Genomic DNA, 14,567 nt, shown 5'->3' on the forward strand with positions numbered 1-14,567 from the left:
CCAGGGGACCACACAGTATGCATCCTCACAGCAAGGCAATGATGGTGGCAGGCCTGTCCTGTCTAAGGTGGGGACGCTCTTGGGAACACAGAGGTGAGCTATCCCCTCAGCACAGAAGAACTTGTGGCGATGGTCAAGCTTGGCAGGTTGTAAAAACGGAAAAAGGAGGGCAGTAGGGCCAGGAAGTGATAGCCCCAGGTCAGTGGTGATGCCCACCAGGCTTGTGGGGAAGCTGAGCTCAGACCGGCCAGGAGCCCCACAGGCAGGTTCGAATACTAGGATTCTCTTCAGGAAGTGCTCTACTCTACCCCAGCCATGCAGAGCTCTGCCCTGTCTGCAGGCCGTGGGCCAGAGCAGAGAGTTAAGGTGAGAACACAGCTAGGTTGGCTTAGGATCCTAGAAAGACTGTCCTCTCTTTCTGGACCTCAGTTTCTCCATCTGTAAAATGGTGAAAATTGCTCAAGAAGAGTTGTGACAGGCACATGACGTAAGAGTAAAGGTGAGCAAGCTCTGTCAATCAAGAAACCCAGCTCTGAGGACTGTGGTCTGGGATAGCTGAGCCTGCTTATATAGTCTACCCTAAAAGAGCATCCAGAGTAGCCTTCCTCTCTTGGTGTGCCCCTGTGTTCCCCGCCGGACCAGTCCTGGAACATACTTTAAGATTATATCCTTGCTGGCCTTGGTGGTTCGAGCCTTTTAATCCCAGGGCTCCAGAGGCAAAGGCAGGTGGAGCTCTGTGAGTTCCAGGCCAGCCTGGTCTATGTAGTGAGACCCTTTCTCAAACAAACAGACAAACAAACAGACAGACAAACAAACAAACAGACAGACAGACAGACAAAGGTTAGACTCTTAGGTTTTGACTGCCCCAGAACAACTCCAGCTGCTGTGCCAGCATTGTTCTCCTCCCAGTGTTGTGTTCTAATCTTCAAGGCTGACTAGAAGGAAGGTGAACTTGGGGCAGGGGGGTGGGATGGGGGGAGATTGGGATAGAAGCCCGGAGTCAAGACAAAGCTTCATGCCCCTCTCTTACCCAGGCCATGAGGTCTGCTCATCTGTCTGCTCATGAGGGGAAGAATCCTGTCCTGTGTTTTTGTCACGATAGATCAGGAAGCAGCACACAGATCATCACTTTCATGTCTGTAACCCGGATAGACATCACCAGTGGATCTCAAATCTCGTCCCTTACCGGATGGAAAGGTTCAGCTCACATTTCTCAGCTCAAAACCACACCCTGGACATGGAAGTGCTCACCCTGATGGTGCCTAGGTTGGGCAGCTAATTGTGTACTTGGTCCTGGCCCAGAGTGAATTCAAGACTTCTGATGGCCTGGGAGAGGGACCATCAGGCTGCAAGCCCCTCAGGTCTTCCTCCCCTGTGCTTAAGGGGTTTCTTGCATGCCATGCTCCCTGCTATCAGAAACTGCCACCCAGGGAACAGTGTGCAGGTGGGGGTCTGCTCTTCTGTGTTGGCCCTGCCCCCATGAGGCTGAATGGGAGCCTTGGTGCAGCTCAGGGCCCCAGAAACATTTGCTTTAAGTCTTAAAATATCAGGTTCCCACATGGCGGGACTTCCCTGGAGGCTGGCAGCAGGCAGGAGGGATTTTGAGAGTAAGATTCCCCTCTGGCCCGCCCCATTGGCCTCCACTGAAGCCAGGCAAGTGTTGTGGGTAAGCCGACTGGGCTCCATTCCCCTGCTGGAGGGAACCTCCCACTCACCAGCTCATCTCAGCTTCTCTGATGCCCTCCATCCTCCTCACAGTGTTTGCCCTGGTGGTGGGCAGGCCCTGACAGCCTTGATACCAAGCCTCATAGTTCAAGCTTGAGTCTACAGGACCCAATAACATCTTCAACTGAAGATAATTTAGATGAAACACCGTGTAACCTAAGCCTGTGTGTAGCCTTCTATCACACAAGAAAGAGGCACTAGGAAGAAATGACACTGGGCTAATACGGGGCTTAGTATTCTGAGTGGCTTTCAAGCAACAAGTACAATTGTGCAGGGTCTTGAAGGGTGAGTAGGAGTGTTCAGATGGTTCGGGTGGAGAGGCTCATTGGCTCAGAGATCTGGGTGGTACTAGCTAGTGCCTGGTTCATAATACAGAAGGGAGGCTCTGGGGGTGCAAACAAGGGACAGAGGGATGATTGCTTCACTTCTTAGAACATGTAGGAACTTGGCACAGGTGTCAGCTGAGAATGTGATTGAGAGGTATTAGAGATTCAGGTACTAAAAGCAGGGAGACCCATTGCACACAATCTGGGGGTAAGAGAGTCTCCCCAACAGCTTGTTCTGTCCCTCAGCATGAAAGCAACTTCCTCCTACTCCTGATGCCCCAGGGACCACTGCCAGGAGGAAGGCACAGCCCCCACAATCTCCCCTCCCTCTCAGACAGACCACCAGCCTTGGCCCTAGGGACTCTCTTCCATGCAGAGCGGGAATTGGAGCCAGGCTGCAACAGCTGGGTCCACTCCTGCACCCCCCGGGCTACCACTTCCATTCCCAGGCCCCCAGCCCAAGCCATTCCCAGGCTGTATCTGCCCCCAAACACACTGCTTGGGATGTGGTCCGACCAGGCTTCCAGAAGACCACCAGTTGGGGGTGTTGTTTTCCATTGGCTACCAGGATGCAGGGTCTTAGGTTGGCAGGGCTTCACCCCCAAGTTCTCAGGCTTGTGTTCTGTATTGTGGGCTATAAAGAACAGAGGTCCCCTAGGGGGCTCAACAGCTCCCCCAGAGATGGCAGGAGGGAGACTGAGGGGAAAGGAGAGGGAGGGAGAGGGAAAAAAAGAGAGAACGTATCATTCAAGGTATACAACACCTTCAGCAGTTCATTCTGGAAGCAGCTGCCCACAGATTCATACATGTACTGAAACAGCCAGTCCTGGTTTCAACTGATGGGTTCCACCAACCACAGAATAAAAATATTTTAAAAGGTAAAGCATGATGCTACAGCACTGTAATCCCAGCATCAGCATTGGCTGAGACAGGAGGATCACACATTCCAAGCCAGCCTGGACATGTACTGAGGCCCTGTGTAACAAAAACAAATGCTGGAGGCATAATTTGTGATAGGGGATAAACATGGAGCCCCAGGTTTGAGCCCCAGTACCCCAAAAGGAAATAGTAAGCCAGCATCTGTGCTGAACACAGGGGTTTGCACTCATTAATCTACAAACAACTATCTATACAGAAATGACATGGTGTCAGCTGCTGCAAGTGACCAGGGCCTGGTTTCAGGTGTGCAGAGATGATAAGTAAGGGGTGAGTACCTTCGGGGCTTGGCATCCTTGGGTAGTTGGGATCCAAAATGACTTGAATGCTGGATTCTGAGGGACATCTGCGACTAAATTTGATAGCTGCTGTTATCTCAGGAGCACCGACAGGTCTCACTAGGAACTACTCTGGGAGCTTTAGATGGCATGATCCTGTCCTAACCTGACTGTCTGGCAGTTGGGGATCTTAACCTGCATAGCCAGCAGATTGCACAGAGACACCAAGGGGCTGTATGTTCCTGATGGTCCATCCCTTGGAAGATCCAACCCACAGCGGCATGCTTGGTAGTCTGCCTTCCTCAGGCCTAGGGGTTTTCTCTCAGTTGCCATCTCTCTGACATTGGCTGGACATCTTTAACTGCTCTGTCTTCTCAATCTCTTTCAACACCTCCCCAGTTCAGACAAGCCTCCTATTTCACATGAAGGGAAACTGAGGCCAGAGAAGTTGTAGAGATGAGGTTGTGGCCAAACCTGGAGGGGTGGGAGTGATAGGTATCCTGTGCTTGCCCCTTGTGGCAGCCCAGTGACCCAGAGACATGGCGAAGTGATGAGGATAGGATAGGGACCAGAGATTGGCCCTGGAGATCCATGCCACAACCATACTGGGCTTTCCTGGTTAAGGCCTGAGGAAGCAGAGGCTGAAGCAGCGTTCTCAGTCCCAAGGAACCAGGCTCAGTATCTTGGGGGGTGGGAGGGGCTGGTCAGAGCCTTGCAGGGGATTAGGAGGTCATTGCTGCTCCTGCAACCTGAGCTGCCGCCAGTTCTGGGAATGGGCTTCTGACTCTCTATGGCCTTCTGGATCCCAGAGAAAATCCTGGAGGCCAAGTTAATACCAAGACCAATTTTTATTTCAACAAAGTTAATTCTCAACAATGTGACACAGAGGCAGGAGGATTAACCTGCTGAGGGAGACAGGGATCCAACGGGGCACTGCCTCTCCTGCTCCTTCCCCCACAGCTGTCTCCAGCCAGAGCTGGAGCAGTTGAGGGGACTCACCAGTGCTCTAGAGGGCCCACGGAGCCATGACAAAGGCTGGCCAAGCTCCCCTCTGTGTCCTGGGCAGGCTGAGCTCAAGAGGGCCTTCTGAGCACTGAATGCACATGTTCAGCCCTGGAAGACCCCTGGCCACACACACATGGGCTACCCTTGTGTCTTCCTACTTCATGGGATGCAGTGGCCAGCCTGGGAGGAATTTGCTGAAGCATTGTGGTCAGGATTCAGGGTGTGTGTGGCATGGTGACACCTCTTGTGCAGAAATGGCCTCTCCAGACCTGTCTAGCCACCCTGGAGACCCCAAAGAGCAGAGGAAGGGAGAAGTTATGTATGAAGGGAGTGTGCCTCTCACTCAACCTCACTGACCTTGGCTGAGCACAGGCCTGACCAGGAAGCTTCTCCTGAAACATGGAAATAAATGATCTGGAGGCCATGGACTAAGGGCGGGTCTGGAGCCCTGTCAGAAATTCCCGATGACAACGAGCACATGAGTGTTGTGTGGGCCGGGGCCAGTCCAGCTGCTTGCCTCCCTCTGTTCGGATCTATTTGATCCTCTGTCTTACCCAGCTTCCCTTGGTCTGGGTGAGCACTTACCACAGCAGACAAACCGTTGGCCTCTGCTAGGCCTTTGCCATCTCATCATCCTGTGATCATCATGTGTGAGCCAGTGCCCAGTGTCAGTAGGTGGGCACCTCTGAGGGAGACCCATAATGAGGGGACAGACATGACTGAGGGACAGAGAGGGCAATGATCAGAAGGATATTGAGGCTGTCTGCGTATGCCCACACCAGTCCCTGGCCTTGCTCATGGGTACTGCTTGAGGGGATGAGCGGGGCCCAAGGATACTCACCGACAGACCAAAGTCAAACCAGATGGGCCAGGGGCCCCGTGGGGCAGGCCGGCCATTCGTCACCGTTATCTGCCCCGCCGCCAAAATCACAAACACATTTTTTAGTGAAGGACCGGCTGCCACTGGCCTGCTGGCCCTGATGCCGCCCAGCTGTGGCCACTCTGGGCCGGGAGCCCAAGGGAGGAGTGCCCAGTCCTGGGACCTGCATCCCCAAACTGTGCTCTGTACTTAGAAGGAAGGACAGAGGGACCCTAGGTAGGAAGTGGGGTACCTCCTCAGGAGGCTGGTGGCCCAGTGATCATCTCATGGGGGAGAGACCCAGCGACAAAGACAGAATTAGAGGCAGTGGAGATGGAGACTATCACGTGTCTCTAGACAACCCCGCCCCGACTGTGGCCCTCCCACAGACATGCTGTGTGTCCTACCACGCCAACAGGACCCTAAGCTGCCTCAGTTAGTCTGGTCTCTGCTGGACCTGGTTATGTAGCATGTGCAGGGCCATAGGACTCTTCTCATGCTCGCAAGTAAGTAGGTAACGATAATGTTCTCTTTCCATCTGTCTGTCACCTCAGAGGGCCAGTCCTGCCCTGTGCTGACATTCTGTGCAGCTCAGCACCCTAAATCCCTGGGCAGGCCCCTGGGGCAAGGGGTACCAGGAGAAATGGCCTGTGACGGGGTGGGCGTCCCCAGGAAAGCAAACAGTGTCAGCAGCTAATGAGCGGGAACCAGGCCTGGGGCTGAGGGCCCGGGGAGGGGCCCTGGCCATCGCTCATCCTGACAGCAGGAGGTGCAGGGGGGGTGGGAGGGTTGAGCTAGGACCAGAGATGGGGAGCCTGAGAGCTGACAAAAGATCCCTTAGAGACCCGACCCTACTCACAGATGGATGGACACACAGGCAGACAGACAGTCAGAGGGGAAGCAGCCAGGCTCCTGCCCCCCAGCTGTGGCCCCTCAGGACCTGGCTAGCTCCATCATCTCCCTGTCTCCTCCTTAAACCCAGCAGCCACCCTACCCCAGATCTGGCAAGACAAAGAGGGTGTTCAAACTCATGAACCTCACATTACATTCTGCAGAGCAGGAGTCCCCGTCTCTAGGCCCTGTAACCCATGCCAGCACAGCCTTGAACTTGCTGCTGCTAGGCCTTCTTCTACCCATATTTCCAAGGCAGAGACAGACATGCAAAAAGCTCTCTCTGTGCTGTCCACACCAGGACTTCTTCTCGCTGTGCAATCTCAGTCTCCGTCAATGCCCCCAACCTCGTCCCCAGTTCTCATCTAAGTGCCCCTGTTTCCAACAGGCCCTGCAGTGTGCAGTGGGTGGACAGTCTACCACATGTGCCATACCTGGGGCTCTGACACTGCTTTCCATCTCCTTCATGAAAGACTGAGGAGACATGGGAGGGGTGGATAGGACGTCCCCGGCAGACAAGGCTCCTGGGTGGTAGGGAGCTTCAGCCTTTAGCTGTACCCAGGCCTCTCACTGACTCTGAACACCCCAAGATTTCTGCTTCTGAGCCAGACCTGACCTTGTGTGAGTTCCAGGGCCTCCAGGCCCACTCTTAATAACACCCAAGAAAGCCCAATAGTATGACCTGGAGGTACAGCCATAAATTCCCACCACCAGCCGCTCAAGGGATAAACGTGTCATCAACTGCAGGATTTACGATCACATCCCTGGCCCACAAGGCAGAGAAAACAAGAGTATACATACACATGGTGTGTTGGGTGGAGACAAGCTGCTGCCCGAGGAGTGCACTGTGGCAAGGTAGGGCCTCTGGGTGTAGTGGAGATAAATACAGATCATGGGATGAGGCTTGGGGTGTGTGTGTGCAGGGACACATACCATAGTGTGGTATAGTCCGGATGCATTCACCCATATCCTGACACATAGTGAACGCTGTGCCTACACATTTTAAAATAGTATCCTAGACAAGCATGTTTGGGGACACAGAAGCTTGCCATTCAGAACATGTTCTGCTAACTGCATGGCCTTGACCCACCCTTGGAGATGTGTTCTTTCCCAGAGAAGAAAAAACAGAACAAGGGACTCGCTAGAGGCTGTGTGTGCACGTATGTGTGCTTAGGATCCCTCCCTACCAAGACAGGCCCCAAGGAAGGTGGTAGGAGGTGAGAGGACATAGTGCATAGAGACAAAGGCAGAGGTAAAAAGAACATGGTTGTGTCAAGACTATGACAGGCAAGACAAGGGCAGGTGATGCCTCAGTCCCGTTTGGGGATCTTCATCCTTGGGCACTGACTAGCACTGGAGGTGATGGAGGCAGGCAGGCAAGCCAGCCCTATCAGCTGGCCACTGAATAGACAATAACAACAAGAGGCCAGGGCTGTCATTCAGCCCGGTCCCTTTGTAGGTAGTCTCCAGGACTGCTGCACACCAGGACATGGAATAGCTCCTAGCTTGTAGTTCTGCTGCCACCAGTGGATGCCACTGTTCCTTGTTATCTGCTGCTACTGAGGATGCCCAGTCCTGAGGATTTGAGGAGAACTTCATGGATCCTGTAGGAGGACCCCAGGAGGACTGGGGAAGGGTCCTGGAGTGAACCTGGGAAGTGGCTGAGTGTAGGTCAAGGCTTTCTCTTCAAGTGTTAGTCTGCATTCTCTAGGAACTGGGGGCTCATGTTTCTCATATACTTTGGCCAGTCTCCTGATTTTGCCCCCAAGAGGCTTGGGAGTGGGATCTTTTGGAGACATTCTGGTGGAAGGGTTGGCTAATGTCCAGGGATAGGTACAGAATAATCATGGCACCCCCCAAATAAGGAGACAAGGGTTTTTGACCACCAGACTGGAGACTCTGAAACAGGTACCTGCCAAAGATAGATTTTCTCAGTAGGAATTTCTGAGACCAGACACAGACACAGACACAGACACAGACACAGACACAGACACAGACACAGACACAGACACAGACACAGACACAGACACAGACACAGACAGACACAGACAGAGACAGAGACAGACACAGAGACAGACACAGACACAGACACAGACACAGACACAGACACAGACACAGACACAGACTAGGGGTCCCTAACAGGGGATCTTCAGAGCAAAGACCCACAAAATAGTGACCCTTAAACAGAGAACTCAAAGCTACCTCAAAGATCTTGCCTCACTTCTCCCACAGGTGAAATCCATGTTTTCTGTGTTCTCCCAGCCCGCCACAGGGAACTGCACTCTTGAAGGAAGGTGACAGTCTACTTGTGCAAGTACCCCAGCGAGTGTAACTCTTAACACAGTCAACAGCAGGCAGGCGAGCTGAGACAGGTGCTGTCAGCGCTCCTCCCCCAGTCCTGCTCAGACAGAAGCCTCTTCCCTGTGTCTGTGAAGACCGGCAGGAATTCTTCTAGAGCATCTTTAAACAAACAAAGCACAGAGCAAAGCAAACTCCAGTGCATCACAATAGATTCCAACGCAGAGTTTGCCTTTGGCCTGCCTGCAGGCACCTTCTCAAAGTAGAAGTTCCAAACCCCTCACCAATGTCCCTCCAGACAGCAGAGGCCTTGGACAGCTCCACTGGCCAGTGCTGCCCGGGGTCCTGCCTTTATCTCACCAAATCTCCTCAGCTCCCGAGTAGTTTTCCTTAGGATTGGGTTCCTGAGGTTTACCTACACAAATCAGTGGTTGTGCTGAGTTATTCCTCTGGGGCTATGCTCACAGAGCCTGAGAGCCATCCCTTTTATCCCTTAAGTGTTCTGTTACCCACTTGGGGACTCAGTGACCTCATGGAACTAGCCCCAGGGTCTTGTGTGATACAGGAGACAAAGCCACACCCTGAGTGGAGAGGGGACAGGCTGGCTTCTGTGGAAGATGCCCTTGCACCCTTCTGCCATACATGGATCAGCCGGGTCCAGAGCTCTTGATGCATTTGGTATACTTAGACAAACAGCTAGCTGAGCCACCCAGGATCACTGCTGTGAGAGTTATCCCCGCAGGAGGAGGAGCTGGCCATGGGGGATGGAGCACGGACCTTCACTGAGTCTGAGGCCAAAAGACCTGAGCCCCAGCCCTAACTTCCAGCCTCAACCCCCACTGTCTCTCTTCTGAGATGTCTCTAGTGATTGACTTGAGAGTTTGTTCTAAGGGTCAACACCCAGGACAGCCACAGCCATACAGTGTGTGTCTCTCAGGTACAATCTTAAGGGTTCCCAAGGTCTTTCCAGGAAGGAGCCCCTTGGATACCCCCAACCCCAATTCAGAGACAAGTTATAAGAGAAATCTGTTTTGCTTTTAGTGCACAAGTGACCTTGACTCCACTCATGGACCCTGAGGGGAGCTCTGTGGAGCCTGGGGAAATGGGCAGTGGCCTGTGTCCTGCAGAGCTCAGAGCCTGGCCTTGGGCTCTCATCAGCTTCTCCTACTGCAACTGACTTCACACCTGCCTTAGTGTGTGTGTGTGTGTGTGTGTGTGTGTGTGTGTGTGACACCTGGGGGCCCTACTTGGCTCATCTCTCAGCACTCTTTGTCCAGCCAGCACTCTGGGTAGAGGAGGTGACAGGAAGACAGAATGGAAGGAGGCACGGGCAGCGTTTTCTATGGCAGACCCCTAGAGACAGCTTCACCGGGAGGACCTGCTGATCCTCACAGCTTCTGTGGGACCAGGGACAGGCCAGCCCCTAGGGGTTCTCCTAAGGAGGACACATTACGCTTTGTGACTTTTCTTGTCACAAGAAAAGTCAAGAAAGAAGTAAGAAAGCGTGTGCAGCCATTATAGAGAGTACACAGTATAGAGAGCTCCAGGCGAGAATCCAGGAAGGGTTGGGGGCTGGGAGGTCCCACAAGAGCTGTTTAAGAAGGGAGAGACACAGCCAAGGCCAGGCCTAGTCACTAGGATCAGTGACCCCCGAAGACCCTCACTCTACTGGGGGCACTACTCCAAGTGCTCCCTGCTGATTTATGGTCTTCCCGGGGGAACTGAAGTTTGCTGCGGAGTCAATGCACACACCTCAAGTTGGGGTCAGTGTGGTGGGGATGGTTCTCAGCTGGTTTCCAGATGGGCTTTATGGAAAGGGTACCTGGGGAACTCAGACACCCCAGCAAGGAACTGGCTGGTGTCAGAAGGCCTCTGGCTTTAGCCTGTCTCCTGTCTCTGTCACAGGCCTTGTCTCTGTGACACACGGCCCTTGCCCACCAGTTTAGCCCTGGGTGGGTGGGAGTGGGAGCTGGTGATTTATCACTTGCCGCCTGTCTTCCATCGGAAACGCTGGGGGTGGGCGCAGACGCTGCCGTGAGCTATGGGCCACCCACCCCAATGTTGTTGCTCTGTCTGGGCAGCGGGTACAGGCCTCCCCCTCCTATGTGGCTAGTCTGGTGGGCCCCCACACCTTTCCCAGGGCATCCTCTTCGTGGTGGCTTCAAGCAGGTCATCCCAGTTTTGAAGCTTCTCCAGGCTATAGAAGACACATGGAGAACTCCAATGCTACCCTGGTCACCAGGGTGGCCTGGAGCTGTCGGAGCCTCTCTTTTTGTGTCTTTGGGTTTTCCCCTCATAGAAATGGAGGGAGTCCAGCGCCAATTATCGTCAGCCCCACCCCCTCACAATGCACACAGCGGGGGTGAATGAATGTTTACGGAGCAAATATCGGGTAGGGGCTAAACCTGAATTGGCCCAAGTCCTTCCCACCAGGCGGAAGAGGTCCCTTATCTTTGCGGTTGACTGGTTGTCAGTGTGCCAAAGGATAGGAGGAAGGGGGACTGCACTCATCTTCTTCCCGTCTGTCAGCGACCTCGCAGTGCCCTCCTCTCCATCCCCGGAGGGAATGACCTGCCAATCCCTCTCAGTGCAGTCTGGACAGTCTGGACCGTCCCGCTCCCTTGGTGGACTGCTGGGGCATCCCTAACTTCCTATGCGCGCAGAGCTCTGCGTCTTTTACGGATCGCTAGCGCTCTCTGGTGCCAGTCGGGGGTCATGGTGCTTGAGGGAAAAGGCTGGGCTCATCAACAGGCAGTTGAAAAAAAAACAAGAGGGACAGAGCCCTCCTGCAGCACGTATCTATTTCACAATGAGGTAGAGGCTCTGTGTGGGAGGTCACCACTCTATCTATGCCGAGGCTGGCGGTAGCCTCGTGTAACCTTACTGGAACTCCATCTATTCAGCTCCTTGGCAGTCTTTGGCTGGATGGCAATACAGGTTGCACGCATGGCTTGACTTCTCTAAATCTACCACTATGCCCCGTGTTAGACTAGCGGAGGCAGGAAATCTCTTAGTTTGACTGAGGTCACAGGAGTGAGGGCAGACCCACTGTGGTGGGCACAGGTGTGGTGGGTGCAGAGAGTGGAACAGGTACACAAAGCCAAGGGTTGGGTGGGCAGTGTGGTGTAGTCACCTCTGACTTCTGAGCTCCAGAGGAAGGGACTCAGAATCAGCCAGCCTGGGAATGTGTCTGTGTAGCTATATTAAATAGGTCTTTGAGAGGGTCCCTGTGACTTATGCTCATCTGGGAGGAGTTCCAGACCACAGAGGGGACCAGTTGGTGGCTGGGGAGGAGACTCCAGGACAGGTGTGTTGTCTCTGAAGTGGATGACAATGGTGGAGGCTGGGCTGAGGAGGAGTGTGCATTCAGGAGCACTGAGCTGGGACCATCCACTTCCCCACATTTGTTGGAGGCTGAGACCCCAGGCTAAGCACGTGGAGGGTCAGCTTAGGGTCAGGAGTTAGAACTGGAGAGTTGGAGGGGTGTCTCAGCTCTGCTCCATTCTAGCCAGGGAAAAGGGTAGGAGCATGGCGTGCTTCTTGACACCTGGTTTGCTCCTATGAAAAGCAGAAGGGATGGCCCTCCCCTCACCGTGTTCAACTGTCTTTAAGGTGTTATCTGTGTACCTCAACCAGGGGCTCTGGGGGTAACAAGCCACCCCTGGGGAGGGTGAACAAAGAGGACCACTGTCCCTGATGCATTGATAAAGCCGGATGAACAAGTACACAGTCCACAATGGGCCGGATGCCCTGCACCTGCCCACAAAAGAGGGGGTGGCTTATGCCTCAGGTCTGACTGGCAGCGTCTAGATAGCATCAACCTACTGGAGAGTCATCTGTCTTGTCCCACAAAGGCCAAGACAAAGGCCGTGTCAGCTACAGCTTCCTCGACCTGGTCAGTGGTGGTCAGAGGAGGCCTAGTGCTTTCCTGTGCTCAGACCCAAGGTTCTTCATCAGGATCATCAGATTGCCAGGAACAAAAAAGCTTCCAGTATTTATAGAGGCAAACAGGAGGGGGACCTCTGAGCCTGGTACCCAGGCTGGCTCCAATACTGGGGAAGGTGCCATTCTGCTCCTTTGGGTACCCAGGGAGGAAACAGTACCTAGTTTTTCAGTTCCAGAGTAGGGGTCAGATAATAAGGAGCAGGGAGGAGCTCCGCGTCCTGAGCTGTGAGGGAGGCACTTGCTGGAGCGCCATGGACCAGGTTAGAATAGCATATGTAAAGGTCTGGGCAGAGTCTGAGGTGATAATGTATAGTGTTCTGTCAGGGAGAACTGTCAGGGGGGCTGAGACTGCTGGGCTGTCAGTTGGTGAGGTGGGACAGGAAGATCTGAGAACTCTCGGAGGGTCCAGGGTTGTGGGAGAAGGCCTGACTCAGTCCACAGCACATTTCAGAGACTCTGGCTAACTCATACCTGCAGGCCTTTAGATCATGTTTCTGTCACTTGGCCTTGCCTACTCTTCCCAGTTCACCTCCTCACTGAACTGGCCCATGGAGTCCCACTGGACCACAGACAGCGGTCACTTGTTTTTGAGTCACCCCAACCTCTATCTGTCTCTGGGTGCTCTAATAGCTGTCTACACAGCAGGGTCGCCTCAACTCCTGAGCTGTCCTTGAAAGGTTCTCATGGCCCTGGTTGTCCATACAAGCCACCCCTCTGAGGACCAAGCTGCCTGCCTGTGCTGTTTCAAGCTTCCTCAGTGGCAGAGGGACCTCTCTATTCACAGCATCCGTACTGCGCATGACCTCGGAGACAGCTGCGTACAGGGAGTTTTATCCATTGACTCTTGTTTGCCCTAGACCAGTTTGGCAGTGTGTGAAGAAGTGATTATGTCCCTTTTAACAACATCCCCTCAGGCCCTTTCTAGATTTTGGCAAAGTCGGGTGGTACAGAAACCGCCAGATGAGGAGGAGAAAGGTTTATTCAGTGCGGAGTCTGGCAGGGACTGGGCCGCTCCACCACTCTAGGCTCTGGAGACTCAAGGTTGCTTCACTCTGGTAGTACTGGCAGCAGTTTGGCCCCATGTGGATTCAGGCTTGCAGAGCTTGGGTCTGGGAGGTTGGGCAAGGGTAGAGACCAAGACCGATCCAGGTGAAGGCGAGGGTCCTCCAGCAGGGACCGTAAAGTTTGCAGGTCGTTGTTGCTCAGCGCCTGTTCTTTCTTAGGACGCACCACCTCCGGCTGACTCGGCCACCAGAGGAGCTGTGAGAGAGAGCTCCCGGATGAAGTGTGCACGCGCGCGAGCGCGCAGCTTCCGCAGGCGACCCAGTAGGAGTGCCAGCAGCAGCGCGTGTAGTAGCCCGAGGACCAGCAGCGCTAGCTGCGCCACCAGAGCTCCCCAGCAGAGTGGGCCTGGCGCGCACGCGGCCCGCAGCTCATCCTCCGCCACGTAGGGCACCAAGCGGCCGCGCAGCGCCGGGGGCGCGACACAGCGCAGGTCGCGGTAGAGCGCGCGCTCCGGGCGGCCGGCCAGCCAGGCGCGCAGCGGCAATAAGTGGCAGTCGCAGCGCCAGGGGTTGGCGCCCAGGTGCGCTGTGCGCAGCGCAGGCAGCGCGTCCAGAAGCCCGGGCGGCAGCGCCGTCAGGTTGTTACCGGTCAGCACCAATTCGGTGGTGTCGGGAGGGAAGGCAGCCGGCAGCGAGGCCCAGGTCAACCCGCGGCGCCCGCAGTCCACGCGCGTCCCTGCGCAGCTGCATGGCGCGGGACAGCCAGAGGCTGGGCGGCTGGGCGGCGCTAGCAGCAGCAGCAGCAGGCTCAACGCCCCGCGCGGCCCTGGAAGAGAAGCGCTGGGATGAGCCGGGAGCATCCTTGGGAATGGCAGCGCTGCTCCCTCCAGCTCCTAGGGCCAGTGTCCCACGAGTCCGCAGGTCCCTCCACCCCGGCCACCCCGTATGCTGGCTGGAGTTTCCCTCCACCTCTGATCCAAGCTTTTGCCTATTGCCGCCCAAACTAGAACGCCTCCTGACGTGGCTCTTCCTAGAAAGCTGCAAACCCGACCCCAGAACTCACGGGAGCCCATGGCGAGAGGATGGCGGCCTACTTCGTTCTGGAGTGGCGCTGGCCCGAGAGCCTGCCTGAGTCTACAGCAACAGACCACAGTTCTGCCGCCTGGCCAGAAATAACTCCGAGCCGACGCGCAAGGGCGTTGCGGAGGCAGATAGGGTACTATCGCCTGGGACCGCAGGCAGCCCGGGCTTCCGCCCCCCGCCCGTTCCCAGGGGCTCATGGAACACTCAGACACTCGGT

The 14,567-nt window shown here is 54.9% G+C and overlaps 1 protein-coding gene across 1 annotated transcript; it reads right to left on the reverse strand.

The window, feature by feature from the left end:
• Positions 1–13,224: 13,224 nt before the first annotated feature.
• On the reverse strand, positions 13,225–14,547 carry Gp1bb (glycoprotein Ib platelet subunit beta). Its single transcript, XM_076942629.1, has 2 exons — positions 14,331–14,547; positions 13,225–14,093 (listed from the first exon to the last, which is right to left on the reverse strand). The coding sequence occupies exons 1-2, from the start codon at positions 14,545–14,547 to the stop codon at positions 13,483–13,485; spliced, it is 828 nt and encodes a 275-aa protein (XP_076798744.1). The 3' UTR covers positions 13,225–13,482.
• Between the last annotated feature and the right edge of the window lie 20 nt (positions 14,548–14,567).

Source organism: Arvicanthis niloticus, chromosome 12 (assembly GCF_011762505.2).
Source record: "Arvicanthis niloticus isolate mArvNil1 chromosome 12, mArvNil1.pat.X, whole genome shotgun sequence".
Lineage (NCBI taxonomy): Eukaryota > Metazoa > Chordata > Mammalia > Rodentia > Muridae > Arvicanthis > Arvicanthis niloticus.